Here is a 17,988-nt window from a genome sequence, read left to right on the forward strand (position 1 = left end):
TTTCTGGACGCTCAATTCTATCCCATTGGTCTATTTGTCTATTGTTATACCAGGAAGTGTGACTATTCCTACTTTGTTCTTCTCTTTCAGCGTTACTTTAGCTATTTGAGGCCTCTTGCTATTACATATAAAATTGGGGATTGGTTTTTCCATTTCTGTAAAGAAGGCTGTTGGAATTTTGATCAGGATTGCGTTGAATCTGTAGATTGCTTTGGGTAATATTGACATCTTAACAATATTAAGTCTTCCAATACATAAATATGGAACATCTTTTCATTTATTTAAGTCTCTTTTAATCTCTTTCAGCAGTGTCGTATCATTTTCATTGTATAAGTCCTTCAATTCCCTGGTTAGATTTATTCTGAGTATTTTATTCTCTTCGATGCTATCATAAATGGAATTGTTTCCCTAATTTCCCTTTCAGATTTCTCACTGCTGGTGTATAAAAACTCAACTGATTTTTGTTTGCCTTTAACTTTGTTAAATTCCTTTTTTAGTTCTAGAGGTTTGAAAAAACCTAGAATGATACTTACTTGTTCAGAAACAAATAATACAATGTGTGGAAGTGCAGTCATGCCTTTTGTTTTTATCTCTGGATATTGCTTGTAACGAGCTACTAATATTCCATAGAGGTTTGATATACTCCCACCTATGGCAGGGAAACAATGACTATTAATCAAATTTCAAAAATCATAAATGTTAATTGAAATCATGACAACCTGAGAGATTTCTGAAGCTAAAATGGTGCCAAATTACTAACGTTGTTTCAAAAATATGATTCCATGGAAGTCTTGAAAGATTAAAAGCACAATTCACACTTTTAAATTTCTAGCACTTCGTTTGCATTCATGATCCATTCAATAGCTTATGAAAATAGACCTCTCGAAATAATAATGTTAGTTGAAATGCACTTGAAACATCCTCTTCTACATCTTTCATTTAACTTATAGCAATGATTTGTTGCTTTTTCTTACCAGGTGAAAACAGTCCATCTGCTTCTGTTTCTTTCCAGCCAATAATTTCATACATTTTCTTGAGAACAATGGTCTCCATGACAGTAAATACTGGGGCTATTTCATATGTAAACCTATAATACATATATAGGATTCTGCAATGAATTATATTTCAGGGAAGAGGGCAATGCTTTTAATGTGCTAGACAAGATTATAAATATCTTTGTATTCTATAATAGACTGGGCAAGAAGTGGTTAAATTTTATATGCTCTGAATTGGTGCTTCCAGATTAAAAGTATATTAGTTATACAAAGGAAACCAAAGTCTCAGAGAAGAAACAAGTCTACGAGGCTAATAGCGTACATGAGCCATGGCCTCATCTACCCTGAGACCAGAAGAGCCAGATGGTGCCTGGCTACAACTACTGACCGTTCTGACCGGTGTCACAATACATGGTCCCATATAGAAAGTGAGACAAATGTAGAACAAAACTCAAATTCTTAAAAAAGACCAGACTAACTGGACCAGTTGAGACCAGAAGACTCCTTGAGACTATGGCCCTGAGATACTCTTTAAACTTTGAACTGAAACTATCCTGAGTTCACATTTTAGCGAAACAACAGAGTGGTACACAAAATAAAGATATTACCTGTAAGCTAAGTGCTCTACCAAAAAACCATCTATATGAGACCAAAAGATCAACATTTACTCTAAAGCAAAGACGAGAAGACAAGAGGGCAGGGAAACTAGAATACTGGAAACAGAACAACCAGAATGCAATTAAAGAGAATGTTAACACATTGTGAAAACTGTAACTAACGTGACTGAAAAATTTGTACAGAAATTGTCCATTGGGAACTTAATTAACTATATGAATTAAAAAAGCACAATATTTTTTTTCTTTTCTTTTTAAAGAGGATATTAGTTTTACAAATAAGTATCATGGCTTCCATTGTTCTATGCCATAGCTGGGAATTTCTTTCTCACCAAAAGATTTTTTGAAAGCAACTTCCATTCCTTCAGCACACAAACAATACTATTAGGGCTAGAAAATGCCCCGTTGTCAAGAAAATATGTATATGCTTCCTGGCAGGCAAGCTAGACAGACCAAGATCTAGAGCCACAGATAACTTTTTGTAGAACATGAAAGAGGAATAAAAAGCCCTTTCTAGAAATTAATTAATAAACATTCTCTAAAGATTGTACTTTGAAAAAAACATACTCAAAAGGACTAAGAACTAAAAAAGATTAAGAATTGTTATGTTTTCAGTAATAAGAGCTCTGAGCAAGATGATACAAGACAAGAACAACGTGCGACCCACAGAAAAGAGAAAGGACCATGATGGGAGAAAACCTTCTCTGGACCCCACTGTGAGACTGCCATTAGCTACTTCAAAAGAAGCTGGAATTAAGAAGAAGGCTAGGAAATTGTAATTAAAAAGAAGGCTATAAGCTTTTTCTATACACTGTATAACCCGTTGCTGTTGAGTCGAATCTGACTCATAGCAACCGTATAGGACAGAGTAGCACCGCCCCATAAAGTTTCCAAGGAGTGCCTGCTGGATTCAAACTGTCCACCTTTTGGTTAGCAGCTGTTGCTCTTAACCACTACGCCACCAGGGTTTCCATACACTGTATAGGAAGCAATACAGTATTTACGAGTTCTAAAATCAAAGGGTAGGTTCAGTTATTCTCAACAAATCCTTTTAGTTGTCTGCACAGTTTTGAAAAGAGTCCCTTAATTGTCCTTACTGTGGTGGTTTTGTGGTGGAATTCTCACCTTCCCTGCAGGGTCTGATTCCTGCCCAAAGCACCTTATGCTCAGCCACCATCTATCTGTTAATGGAGGCTCTGTGTAGCTGTGATGCTAAACAGGTTTCACAGGACTTTCCAGACTAAGACAGTCTAGGAAGAAAGGCCTGGCAATCTACTTCAGAAAACCAGCCAATGCCCCAGACCTCTGTTAACCCAGAACTGATACCATTCCTGAAGCCTACTCTTCAGGCAAAGAATAGTCAGGATTATAAAACCAAAAATAATACACATGAGGAGTGTGCTTCATAGTTCAATCAGATACATGAGACCAAATGGCCCAGCATTAATTATGGGTATACTAATATCCCACAATGCTAAATTTTGACCGATAGGAGACCTGCTCAAGAATCAATTCTTTCCCCTTCCTCCAGACAGATGGACTGTCCTAGGAAGCAGTCATTCACACAGCAGCACATCCCAGGAAATCAAGCACTTCCTTGCGCTTACAGCAAATGGTGGCCAGGTTCTCTAAGGTGCCCTCATATTGCCCTTCAGCCCTTTCCTGCCTGCCTTCATTTCCCTTCATCCCTGCTCCTAAGGATGGCAAACCCTAATAAAGTAGTAACTCATAGCTGTTGCTTCAGGCTCTACTCAGAGACCCAGACTAAGAAAACCCCAGTGACTATAAGAATTAAGGTTCTAGTTCTAAGAGGAACCAAGTAAGAAGCCAGCCTTAACACACCTCTGTTTTAACAAAGCACATTTCTGCCAGAATGTGCTGTGTCAATTTTGGCTTCTGCACAGATTACCCTTTGGATCCTACTTCAATTCCATGCAGTAGGTGTTATTTTCCAGCGACAGAGATTCACTGAATGTCACAGTATTTGTAAAGTGGTAGAATCAGCAGCTGAATTTGGTTCCCTTTAATTCCACTTCTCATGCTTTTCCACTATCCCAGATGATGCTAAAAGCCATAGATTCACTAAAGAAGAATGAGGACACCCCCAACATGAAGACCATCTCTTAAGTTCCTTCTCTGCATCCTCCATCTCTCCTTTCTGCTTTTTCTCTTATTAAACCCAAGAATCTATATTTTCTTCACATACAGAAAAATTAACTCTGATAACAATGAGACTCCAAACAATAGAGTATGATTCATAAACTGATTTTTATGTAGTAATTTGCATAGTATAAAGAATACATCATATTGCCTCAAAATATGTGGTGTTTAAGGTGAAGCATTGCTCTATGCATGTTTAAATAAAGGATCATAATCAAGTAAGAAAAATTAAAAGTAGCAGTAAACTGTGTAGGCCATTTTTGCTTTCATTCTACAACCATAAAATACTGATTACAACAATGAACAATGCATCATTAAAATCTCAATGATAACTAAACAGTTAAAATAAACCTCAATTTTACCACACAGCAAACCAGTCTCTCCTCATAGAAGTCTAGTTCCTGGTTTTAAAGTTTAAATTTCTACCAGCTATCTCTTTTGATTGCTAGTTAAGTTATATTAGCATTAACACAGGCTGTTCTTTGCAATTTCGTATCCAATCAGTTCCCTATCCCTTTTGACCTTGAAAAACATTGCCCTAAAATTAACTTTCACTTCAAAGTACTGCAAGCAGTGTATCTAATTTTCTTAGGGCTAAATGTTTTGCTGTGGCAAAGGTCAGTATTTTAAAAGAATCACAATTGGAGAGAAATTCAACTTTTCTTCAAAAGTTTGCATTATTCACCTTCAATAAGATCGAGGTTCTAATTTATATTCGGGCAACTTTTCATAAGTGTGTGTGTGTATGTGTGTGTGTGTGTATGTGTGTGTGTGTGTTTTAAGCTAATATGTACTGTGGCTGTTTTGAGTAGCATTGAAACAATCCAGACCCAGAATCTGATTCTCATTCTGCACATTAATGACTTAGGCTAATTGACTAATCTTTATGATTTACCAAGTGCAATGGTTAATCTTATATGTCAACTTGACTAGCCTATGGTCTCCAATTGTCTGGTCAAACACTAGTCTAGATGCTCTTATGAAGTAGTTAACGTGTGTTTAAATCAATTGGCCTTAAATTGGCCTCCATAATGTGAGCGAGTCTCATCCAAAGGAATGAAGACCTTAAGAGCAAAAAGGAAGTTTCCCTAGGGGGTATTCGACCTCTAGACCGTAAGAAGACATCTTGCCAGAACTCCTCTACTCTTCTCTCTGCCTGGCCTATAGATTTTGGGACACAAGACCGATGAAATCTCTGGCCTATTGTCTGACCTACAGATATTGGACTTACCAGTCCTACAATTGTGTGAGCCAATACCTTAATCTCTCCCTTTTTCTTACTAGCTCTTTCTCTAGAGAACCCTAAGACACCAGAGTATTCAGGTCCTAAAAGTTTGCAGAGAATGTCCATAGGATGTGCAGGGATGTCACCAGGGAACTTGTAATAGTTCCTTTATATTTCTCTCATGTTCTTCATACAGAAAGCACATCCAGCAAAATACAACTTCTACCATCTGCATCTTCAGTGTTACTTAAATGTGTCTACTAGTCTCACAGTCCTAAAGAGTAGACGGATACTCACATGTTGGTATTGGCAGTAGCTGTCAACCATTCCCCTGCTAGTCCAATCATGTCTAACCCACTGGAGAGCTGGTTAAAAAAGCGAGGATGTCCTAGGAAAAGACAAAATTACAAATGGGCTGAAATAAAAGCATAGGGCTGTGAAACTGGCCAAATTTTATAACAGTTTCTCAGGTAATAGGTAACCAGAAATCAAGTGTACTTAAACCAATTCTTTTATTGAGTAAATATTACTGAGCAACTAACATATTCAGGGATAGTGCTAGGTATTAGGGAATACAGTGGTAAAACAGATGGACATAGTTGCTGCCGTGTAGAATTTACAGACTGTTGGAAGAGAAAGCCACTGAACATATAATGACACATACATGTGTTCAATTACAATTTGTAGTACTGTAAAACAAACAACAAAAAAAAGCGAGAGGGAGCATGTGTGAGATTACGTTAGTGAACCACCTGGATAAATGGGGGAGAGCCACCTAAAAGATTAAATAATTTCCACTCAAAAACTATACATTGTACAAAATATTAGCCCCTTTTAATTGTCAAATTGAACCATCTGTATTTAACTCAGTTTAAATTAACCTTTCCCTCCTTAGTTCCAAAGCAGATTGTTCTTTGTATTTATTTTTCCAAGTATCTCACAGATGACTTTCATCATGGTTATTTGTGAATCTCTCTCTTTTTTCCCCTCTAATATGTTATTCATAAGTAATGAATAATAAGCACAGAACGGATACAGCTCATAGTTGGAATTCTTTTTTTTTTTTTTTGGTCTCTTTCCGAAAACTATACTCTTTCCAATACACTATTTGGTATATGTTTAAGATTTTAGAAAAAGAAGTCCTTATAGCCTTTCAAACATTATTTGCTCCTGAAAGTATCACTGCTTCAAGTGTTTAAGAATCAAGGTAGAGTAAAATTAAATTTTTCAAGAAACGTAAGTTCCCAAATCATACTAGATAATTTTGTTGCTTTATATTTTACTGGCGTCAAAGGATAATAACTTGAACATCAATATTAAATAGGCAAAAATGAAAATTGAGGAATGAAAAAAAGATAAAAAAATCATACATTTAGTTACCATTGTAATGTGACTACCATTTTATTTACTTTGCCTTGTTAATTACTTAGCAATTTATATATGATAACACCAATTTGAAAATAAACTAAACACATGTTTTAAACAAAAATAAATAAAATCATGACCATTTTGCAACACAAATGTAAACTCTAAAGCCATTCAGTCAGTCTATAATTCACGCTCACTAATTGGGAAATCACCTGTTTTAACACCATACTTTAACGTATCTGTGCAATCAACAAGCAACTGCTCCAGGGATTCAGGGTGGTCAGGCAGTTCTAAGCTGAACCCATCCAAACCTTCAAGGAGTTGATGAGGGTGATGGAAGTCCAGTATTTTACTCTTAACATCAAAGGTTTTTTTAATGTAATGCAGGAGAACATCTACCACTTGTCGCAGAAAATAATTTGTTAATTCTTTGCCATTTTTGGATGGCAGCAAATCTAGAGAAAAACAGAGATAAACAGCAAGATCAGTAACCACAGTTGCAAAGCAAATCTCCAAGGGATGGATTTATAACAGAAATTAAAAATATTAAAGAGCTATGTCGAATAGCAAATGAAGTAGCATTTGCCCAAATCCTATTAGTAACCTTTATTCAAAGTCACAGTGGATAACAGTTTTCATCAAAAATAAACAATTTTATATTAATGCCATTAGAACAACGGGCCTTCCAAGGTCTCCTAGAGATGAACTTTGTTTGAATGAGTCTTGCCAAAAAATGATCTGGTCATGGTACTTCTAAAAGTAAGTTAAAGGAAGAGATCTTAAAGGAAATTGTAATTACTTTAATAAATACGTAGATCACAAAGAATCCATTTATTAAAAAAAAATAAAAGGGGAAATATTTGTTAATCATGTTCTTACCTGAAGCATAAGCATTTGCTAAATTAGTCATTAAATTCTCATTGTGAGCACCTTTTTTCATGTCTTTTTCAGTTGATTGCAAAGTATGAATAGACATTTTTCTCATCTGTTCCTTACCTGAGTTAAAAAGGAAAACACTTTGTAATTATTAAAATGTGCTAATAATGTATATTTACTGCTCTTATCTGTAACCAAACTGATGCCTCTAAGGAATTCATAATGATTGTAGCTCTTAATTTCCACCCACGAGCAATCTCTAGAGGATAGGTGTAAACTGGAAAGAAGCCGTAACTCTACTGAAATAATGTAAAACAAAAAAAACCAAACTCACTGCAGTCGAGTCGATTCTGACTCATAGCGACCCTACAGCAACCCTATAGGACAGAGCAGAACTGCCCCATAGGGTTTCCAAGGAGCACCTGGTGGATTTCAACTGCCAACCTCTTAGTGAGCAGCCATAGCACTTAACCATTACACCACCAGGGTTTCCGAAATAACGTAAGGGAATTTTTATACCCATATGGAGAGCAAAAGACAAAATTTGAATAATTAATTGGTCTCATTTCAGTTTAGTGTGCAGGATTAGCAAGGTAGTATTTAAGAAATATCAGTTTAAGTATTAATTAAAATGCCTGCTATACACTAAGACCCTGCTGTTGACATTTAACTATATGTATTAAAAAAAAATTTTTTTTTTTTTATATCAATATTTCCTAGGTATTAAGAGCGAGGAGCCCTGGCGGTGCAGTGGTTAAGCCTTGGCCCAAAAGGTCAATGTGTTGAACCCACTTGCCACTCCACAGGAGAGAGATATGGCAGTCTGCTTCAGTAAAGACTAGAGCCCTGGAAGCCCTATGAGGCAGTTCTACTCTGTCCTATAGGGTCACTATGAGTCAGAATCGGCTGGACAGCAATGAGTTTGGGTTTTTGGGCTTTTTTGGTTTACTAAGAGTCCTAAGTGCTTTCACACATTTTAATCCTCAAAATAACCCTACAATAAAGGACATTTTTTTCCAGCATGTAGATAATCAAATTTATAGAGTTAAGTAATAGTAATATCTAACATTTATTAAGTACTTACTATATCTCTGGTAACTGTTCTAAGCATCTTACATATTATGTTTAACACTCATATATCTCTGGTAACTGTTCTAAGCATCTTACATATTATGTTTAACACTCATAACAGAGTTATGACACGAGTACTATTATTACTAACAAATAGCACTATGTGGTAGAACTTTGACTTATATACAGATCCATTTGAATCCAAAGGCCATGAAGTTATTCTCTATAAAAATTAATATTTGAAAAGAGTAGGTCCTGAGCTTCTCTTTAATAAAAATATTGAACCAAACATGTTTTAATATTCTGGGCCATGTGGTGGAAAGAAAGTAAAAATTATAGTTCATAAACTCAAAGGTGTTTACCCATATCTAGATAGAAAAAACCTGAAGTAATCAGAAAATTACTTGTGGCCAAATTTTATATTTTATAAGCTTTGTAGTACTAATCATTCCTGGTTGTAACAGATTTTTCTTAAAATAAAATGAGCTCTTTCCTTATATATTCAAGGAATTGCCTTTGTTAAGACAGCAGTAAGATTAATTTGATTCTTTTTAAACGTGGATATAATTTTTAAGCATTTTTAAAAGTCTATATGTGACAGACAAAAATACTCTATTATATACCTTTTTCTATAAATAACAAAAATCTTGGTATATAATAACTTTGTGCATAATCAAAGTGAAAATTACAAAAATGTGAGATGAATTGCAAGGCATACACTTAAAATAACTCCCATGTTACATGCTGACCTGGTAAACATATTAGTTTAATTTTTTGCAATACTTATTTTACTAGAGGAAAGTTGCCTTTTCTAAGGTTCACTGCTTTAACCAATGAAATAAATTTTAAAGTAACCGAAGTGTTACTTCTTTTAAATAATCAATGAAAACAAAGTCACAAGAAAATATGAAAAAAAAATCCTCTACATAAAACAATATTCTTTTGTTTGGACAAGTAAAGCAGTATTATAGAAATTTTACAGATACATTATGTAGAAATTGATAGATTCGATATATTGACGTGGAAATGATAATTAGTAGCTTAACTACACACTGAATCTATAACTAAAAAAACTATATGAAATTTAAATTTAGTAACAAAGTAGTTGTTTTAGGTGCACAAGTTAGACAAAAATCATTAATATGTTCTTCCGTCCAAATATGTTAATAATCACATAAAATAAGCAAGACTCACAATCCACTGTTTTTTTGACAGGTAGCCTTAGGAACACTGACTCTCTTGGTTAATAATTCCCATCCTCTCACAAAATTTCAACTTACTTGCCAGGCTATATCCACACTCTTTGAAATCCATGTGCTGTGAAAAAAATAAAATCTGCTTCCAAAGAATACTTAGATCCAGAGTGTCCTTTTATGCAATGGAAAAGAACTGGACTCTTCGAATTTATAGCTGCTACAACTTATAATAAAGACTCTCTTAAAGTCCTTTGTTGATGGCACGAAGATCCGGGGCAACTCTGTTATTTGTAAGATGGGTGGGGATACAATGCTTTTATTTGTTTAGAGAATTAACTGAGTAATGGTTGTGTTACGTATGTGTGTTTAAACATCACCAACTGGAATGCTTTTTAAAAGTATAATTTAGTAACAAAAAAGGAATGAGTTTCAACTTCCCTTTGATGACTGACAACTTTTATCTACAGAGTAAAATATTAGGTACTAACATTCTGCAGAAAAATGGATGAACATTAATAGTAAAATTCATATCCTTGTAACACAGGAATTACTTTTGCTTTTGAATTGGAAACCCTGAAACTTAAAAGAATCCAAAACCATATAATAATCATCACTTCTGAGCTACAATTTCAGGATCACATTTTCTCAAGAATTCATCAAATATCAACTTAAACCTTGTGATTTACTCAGCTATTGAGTAATGTGCTATTCAGAATTATTTTTCTTTATTAAACAAGTTCTAAGTCAGTTAATGAAAGAACATGAATAGTTTGATGATCCATATAACAAAAACCAAAAAATAAAAATAAAAAAAACCTGTTGCCATCCAGTTGCTTCTGACTGATAGCAACCCTATCAGACAGAGTAGAGCTACCTCACAGGGTTTCCAAGGAGCTACTGGTGAATTCGAATGGCCAACTTCTTGGTTAGCAGCAGAGCTGAGCCACCAGGGTTCCATATAACAAAAGCACTTGGCCTCTGTGTAAGCACTTAAGTGCAGTTTATAAACAGATTAAGTAATAACAAAGAATTCTAGGGAATGTCAAAATCCATTGACAACTTCCAAACCTAACTTAGGCCAGTTATTTCAATTCTTTGCTCACTAAAGAGTTTACTAGAGCTGCTAGCAAACAAACAAAAATATATATATAGTCACTAGATCTTCTAACAAACAAGGAGCCCTGGTGGCACAGTGGTTCAGAGCTCGGCTGCTCACCAAAAGGTCAGCAGCCACTACTTAGAAAGCCTGTGGGGCAGTACTACTCTGTCCTATAGGGTCTCTATGAATCAGAATCAACTTGAAGGCAATGGTTTTTGTTTTCATTTCTTGGTTTCCTTGTTTTCCTTCTTCATCACTCTCCAGTGGAGATGATCAATGATTGTAAGCAACATAGAAGTGGAACAATAGAAAAAAGAAGCTACAAAGCTACAAGGAGTCCAGACACAGCTATTTCTCTTAATGGTCTGCACAGCTGCTTTGTTCTAAAAGTGCCAATATGTCCATTCAGAAAGATTGTTCCATTATCTTCATTCTGAAGCGTTGAACTCTTCCTCATGACTCCTGGAGACCTACTCATCTCCCTTCTTCCACTGCTTGTACCAACTGTGATGAACTCTCCTCCATCCTCAGCACTGAGAAGACCCCCTGCAAAGTTCCCTCCCTCACCCTTTCTCATCCTCATCCTACCTGGTCCTCCCTCTACCTTACAACCACTAACACTCTATATTCAAAAGAGGCAGATAACCCCAATTATGAGGAAATGAATTTGGAGTCATAAAGCCCTCTCCGGCTACCATTTCAGTTCTTTCTTTTATATCCTAGCTCTGACAATTAGACCTTCATAGCTATGCTGAGAATGAAACTGACCTTCCCAACCAAGGGGAAATTGATGTGTGTGTATATGTGTTTACTTTAGCCTAATTTTATACATTTATATGATACATATATATTGAAATGAAAATAACTCAAAATTTTTTTTCTACGAAGCACACAAAAACTTTCTTATATTTTACTGCATTAGTTAAGAGTAAAAATGAGGGAAAGAGGATTAATATCCTTCTCTTAGGATTGATAATAATACTAACACTGAACCTATAGCTTTCTTTCATTGGATCCATACTTTATTTCATAGAATGTTAAACATTTTTTCATATGGTAAATTCTCATAAACGCTCTATGAATTAGGTATTATTATTCTCTTGTTCTATATCATATTTCCCTTGCCTCAGTTCACCTATCAATAAAGTAGTCATTGTAATAATAAGTACTCATGGGTTTGTGGTATCAAAAGACTTAATGCTCCTAAAGTGCTTATAACAATCTATAAATTATAAAACCAAAAACCGACTGCTGTCGAGTCGATTCTGACTCGTAGCGACCCTATAGGACAGAGTAGAACTGCCCCATAGAGTCTCCAAGGAGCGCCTGGTGGATTCGAACTGCTGACCTTTTGGTTAGCAGCCGTAGCACTTAATCACTACGCCACCAGGGTTTCCAAATTCTTTATACCATTCTTTTTTCTGGCAATCCTGAAAGACAATCCTTCCTTTAAAAAAAACAGTTTTGATAATGCCATTTCTCTGATCAAAAATTTTCAGTGACTCCCCATTTACTCTACTACTCAGTGCTTAAGATGGATTCTAGTTGTGGAAGATTCTTTTCTTGCCTTACCATCTACCACTCATCTATAGAAACTGTTGGTATCTCAAAAATAGGCCCACCCACTCTTTATTGTACACATTACTTTTTGCTACTTTCCTACAATATGTTTCATGCAGTTTTATCTGCTTTAAATCTTCCCTCCTCCTTTCTTCTAATCCAAAATTTACATATAACAATGAGCCAACATTTACTGAGCATTTATTACATGCCAAACACCGTTGTAAGCTAGATTCACATTAACTCATTATCATGATGCAATTGTGCTCCCCCCAAAATTTGTGTATCAATTTGGCTAGGCCATGATTCCCAGTATTGTGTGATTGTCCACCATTTTGTCATCTGATATGATTTTCCTACGTGTTGTAAATCCTGCCTCCATGATGTTAATGGAATGGGATAGACAGCAGTTATGTTAATGAGGCAGTACTCAATCTATAAGATTGGATTGTGTCTTGAACCACCTCTTTTGAGATATAAAAGAGAGAAGCAAGCAGAGAGACAGGTGGACCTCATACCACCATGAAAGCATCGCCAGGAGCTAAGTACATCCTTTGGACCTGGGGTTCCTGCATGGAGAAGCTTCTGGTCCAGGGGAAGATTGATGACAAGGACCTTCCTCCAGACCTGAAAGAGACAGAAAGCCTTCCCCCGGAGCTGACACCCTGCACTTGGACTTCTAGCCTACTAGACTGTGAGAGAATAAACTTCTGTTTGTTAAAGCTATCCACTTACGGTATTTCTATTACAGCAGCACTAGATGACTAAGACACTCATTTTAATTCTCCCAGTAAGATACATTGCTATTCACTTTGTCCATTTTACAGATGAAAAATCTAAGGCACAGACAAACATGTTATTTGCCAAAGGTCACACAGCTAGGAAGCACAAGATCCAGGATTCAAACTCAACCAGTCTAGTTCTAGACTCCACTCTCTTAACCACTATACTGACTTCTATCTTAAAAAGTGCAAGTCACATCTTAGCAACTCCATAGATTTTTTTTTATCTCCACTACTCAGCTGAAGTGATCTTCATTTTCCTCTGAATTATTACATAAATATGTGTCAATGTTTGAACAGTTTGCCCTCTACTAACCAAAGGTTGGCAGTTCGAACACATCCAGTGGCACCAAAGGAGAAAGGCCTGACAATTTACCTCCGCAAAGATTACAGCCAAGAAAACCCCAAGGAGCAGTTCTACTCTGTAACACATGGGGTCATCTTGAATCAGAATTAACTCAAAAGCAAGGAGTTTTTGGTTTTGTACAGTTTATATGGCAGTTTAATGCATTTATTAGAAGTTTTGTCTTGATATTGGCAGGGAGGTACAACATGTAACCTCAAGGAGGTTACAGTCTAGCAGAAGAAAGAATAATTGGTAGAAAGAAACAGAAATCTGCCCTGTTTTACTAATGTGAAAAGCATTACATTAATAATAAAATGGCAATCATAGATCCTAGTAGAGACATAGGACAGGGTGGTAAGGCAGGCGCCACCAAGGTGCTCAGAGAATGTTTAGCAAGAGAGCTAACACAGTCTGGAAGGCCATCTCAGGCTCTCTAATGGAGTTGATAGGTGAGTTGAAATATGAATGATAAGTAGCATTTAACAAGGTAATGAGTGAAGAGAATCACCTTCAAGGAAGAATGAAACAAATGTACAAAATCTTAAGAGAGCAAGAAGCATTGCCAACTGAGGAAATGAAAGAAAGCCAGAGTGTGGAACAGCCCAGAAGACCACCAGGAAGTAATTACCCTGGGAAAGTAGGAGGGCACCTTAATGTTTTTTGGTGTTTATCCTTAGAGCAATTTAAAAAAAAAAAAAAGAAGGGTTTGAAATGGTTTGAGCTGGGGAGTGACATGATCATGGTTTCCTTATGGTTGTGGAAGCAATGGCAATGGACAGTGTTGAAAGTATTCATTAAGTATCTTAGTATAACTTTGTGTGAGTTATGTTCTCAGAGATAAACAGAAATTGTAGAACATATGCAATCTGGCACAATTCTCCCGGGTGAATTGAAATTAAATCCGTGGCACTACATAATACAGATATAAAAAATACTATAAAATTATAGGGGAAAGAGAATCTCATTTCAGTTGAGAGTGATATTAAGAATGATACTCATAACTTACAAGCATTGAACATTTAGAATATGGCAGGCTGTTTTCTAAACTCTTGACATTTAACAACTCTATGAAGCAGTTTGTTAGTTAAAATAGTGTATGGCTGTTTTAACAGAAAATTGTAGTGACTTAAATCAAGTAGAAGATTTATTTATCTTCTACATGAAAGTCTGAACTAGTAGATGGTTCAGGGACATCACACTGTTATGCTCCATGAGGTCATCCAAAGACCTGGGTTCCTTCTACCTTGTGGTTCCACCATCCCCGAGGTCAGTGCTATCTAGATGAAATATATGTGAGTCACAGAAGTAATTCTTAATTTTCTAGTAGTCTATATTGAAAAAAAAGTAAAAAGAAGCAAGTGAAATTAACTTTAATATATGTTTTAGACAACAAAATGTATAAAATACCATTTCAACATGCAATGTATCTCCATTATACTGCTAAATTTCATTGGAAATACTTGGACAATATTTAGATTTCACAAAATTTAAGGTTGAAAAAGTAGATTAGCATACCCAAGTTGTTTCAAAAAGACATAAAAGTTTTCCATTAACAATATTGAGTGTTGGTTTTTAATTTTACATTAAAATGAAATAAAATCTAAATTAATTTCTTCAGTTGTATGAGCAACATTTCAAATGCTCAGTAGCTACATGCGACCAGTGGCCAGTGCATTGGACAACACAGATCAAGACTGTTGTTTTCCTCCACTTTTATCCACAAAGCAGCATCACTAGCACTGCTCCTAAATTCTAGCCAAGGAAGAGGAAAAGAGAGATAAGGGAAATTAGCCCACTGCTAAATGATGTGATCTAGAACTTGCACACATCCCATTGGCCAAAGCTTAGTCACAGGGCCAGATACAGCTGACATGGCCACACAGAGCTGCCAGGAGGCTAGGATAGAAATGATAGTCTCCTATTGGGTGTTCATTTTCCTTGTTAACACTCTGTGTGTGTGGTGGGGATAAGGGTGTTGGGGGAGTGGAGGTTTATCGTTGCTAAAACACAAACAAGGTGAGAGGATATTGGTGGAAAATTAATAATTTTTGCCACAGATAAATACCATTTTAGCACTACTTTTTGGACAAGGAAAGGGAAGTATACAAAGGTTATATATTTCGCCCACATTTATACATTTAGTAACTTGTAGAGTTGAAAACAAGAGCCCTGGTAGCACAATGGTTAAGAGCTTGGCTGCTAACTGAAAGGTTGGTGGTTTCAACCCACCCAGCAGCTCTGCAGAAGAAAGACTTGGCAATCTGCTTGCATAAAGATCACAGCCATGAAAACCCTATGAGGCAGTCCTACTTTGTCACATGGGGTCACTATGAGTTGAAATGACTCAATGGCACCCAAAAACAACAACAGAATTTAAAAAAAAAAAAAGATTTTTATGTGATGAATTAAAGGATGTTTAGAATTTCACCATGTTATTGAGCATATAAGATTGTGACAGTTGTTATCCAAAATTTTAATACTTTATTTTTTTTAACTTCACATATGTTGATACTATAGCTCTTAAATTGGATTTATGAAGTTTGAATATAAGAAAAAATATGCAATTCCTTATATACTTTTATGGGGTCTAATATCATTCAATTCTTTACACATCTACAGTGTGCTTAGTCACACTGTAAAATCCAAAGGAGAATTGTCATCCCTTTCCCCAAGACATCCTTTTTAGATTTTTTTCCACATAATTTCTGATTATCTGGGTTCAAATAGCAAAAATAAGTTTGAAGACAGCATGAATAACTAAAGCTATGAAACATGAAGATATAATAACTTAGTAAACACCAGGGAGGTGTATTGATAAGTGTTTACTTTGAAATTATGTAAGGTTTGACTTCATCTGTTTTCATAAGTCACTGATCTCTCCTGGGAGAATTTCTTTTCATCTCTGAGAAATTGTTTTGAACAATGCCATGAAGCTGGATGTTCTAAGTACACAATGTACACAGAAAATAGCTCATGTTTTGTGGGAATATCTGGTCTTTATATTCATGTGATCTGTTCATCTTTCATTTCACTTTCATTTTCCTATAAGCACTTGAAAACTTATTATTTACCTACATTAAAAGGAGAAAAAAAATCAATTCCTATAAATATAATAGGAACTATATTGTCCTTTGTGGTTTGTGTGTCTAGACTATAGGGCATCTTCCTTTTATTAACTTGGTGTTTTATGTTGAAAAAAAGGAGCTTATTTCTTTGTAAGTCACCATCCATATTATTCAGAAATATAATTCTAACCACATATCTTCAGTACAATAACTGTTTTTCACAAAGCTTAGGGAACTAACTCTAAAAAATACAATTAGCCTGTAACAGGGTAGATTTGACCCCAAACCGAAAAGGAAATCTTCTAACCTTAATCTCAATTTTGACAAAACAACCTAACATACTAACTATTCGTTATCATCTCATGGCTCTTTAGGCAGACCCTGCCATATGTTCAATATTTTAAATTGTTTTCAGGCAACGGCTGGTTTTTACTGAGCATAAAGTATTAATATGTAAAGCAATACTGATCATCTGAGTTAGCTGAGGTGTTCTGAATGGTTCTCTACACAGGAAAACTGACTTGCCATTTGTATTTCTAGATTCCGTTGTTGGCACATGTAATTCGCATTTTACTCAAAAGTTCCCATGTGTTTCCCAAGGCTACACTGTGAGGAATGATTTACAGAAGTCACTAATGGGAACAGGTCATTACAGGCTGACTTTCACAGCTTTAGTGTCACCTGGTCTGACCCAGGTCTAGAGCATCAGTGCTGATTGGGTAAATCTTGGGCCATCAAGAAAGTCTCAAGTGATCCTACTTATGCAAACCAAACAGTAGGCTAAATAGTACCTACTTCATTAAAGCCAAAAAACCAAATGCATTACTGCCCACTGGATTCCGACTCGTAGCGACCCTATAGGACAGATTAGAACTGCCCCATAGGGTTTCCAAAGAGCAGCTGCTGGATTTGAACTGCAGACCTTTTGGTTAGCAGCCAAGCTCTTAACCACTTTGCCACCAGAGTTCCACCTACTTCATTACTACAGTTAAAACCTGCGAAAGCTGGAAATTGTGTAAAGTGGAAACCTGTCAGAGGAAGGAAACTCAAAGATTTTCCACTTAACAGAGAACAGTAGGAAAGAGGCGACTGCACCTTGTCAAATGTGGAAAACTTGCAAGACTGGGAAAAACAAGGCAGTCCCATTGAGTTCTGGCTCTCACAGGTTGCACTGTACGTGATTAATCTAAGGATACAGCTTAATCCAGAACTTTGAATCTAGTACATGAGAATTAACAGGATACACGCAGTCATATAACATGTATTTAATCAGTCCCTCCCAATACCTAAAGATTTTCTGTTGCAGTCAGTCATAATATTAAAAGATCCCTGTGAACCAGTAAATCAATTTGTTCCAAATGACCGATGCATATTCCAAATCATGCATTGGTAAAGATACCTTCAAAATGCAAGATTTTAAAGTATTAGAAAATGAAAAGTTCACTGATAAAATGCCACATTGCAGTTAACTTTTAAGAAACTACCACTTGCCATTTTTGATAAGTATCAAAGAAAAATAAGCATAATTAGCTGAAAAAGTTATGAAAATACTCTTGCCTTTTCTTACCACATAGCTATTTGAGTTGGATTTCCTTTGGTTACTTTAGCTAAAACAGCATTTTGCAGCTCAC

At 35.8% G+C, this 17,988-nt stretch overlaps 1 protein-coding gene across 1 annotated transcript in view; it reads right to left on the bottom strand.

Moving 5' to 3' along the window:
- Positions 1-17,988, bottom strand: part of LOC100662733 (glutamate decarboxylase 1-like) — an 80,268-nt gene that overhangs the window by 16,141 nt on the left and 46,139 nt on the right. Inside the window, exons 2-6 of the mRNA XM_064293211.1 lie at positions 7,242-7,358; positions 6,575-6,817; positions 5,292-5,382; positions 975-1,087; positions 534-649 (exon numbers count right to left, since the gene is read on the bottom strand). Coding sequence (XP_064149281.1) covers positions 534-649; positions 975-1,087; positions 5,292-5,382; positions 6,575-6,817; positions 7,242-7,358 — 680 coding nt within the window. The remainder of the gene's footprint in view (positions 1-533; positions 650-974; positions 1,088-5,291; positions 5,383-6,574; positions 6,818-7,241; positions 7,359-17,988) is intronic.

The sequence above is a fragment of the Loxodonta africana genome, chromosome 11 (assembly GCF_030014295.1).
Source record: "Loxodonta africana isolate mLoxAfr1 chromosome 11, mLoxAfr1.hap2, whole genome shotgun sequence".
NCBI lineage: Eukaryota > Metazoa > Chordata > Mammalia > Proboscidea > Elephantidae > Loxodonta > Loxodonta africana.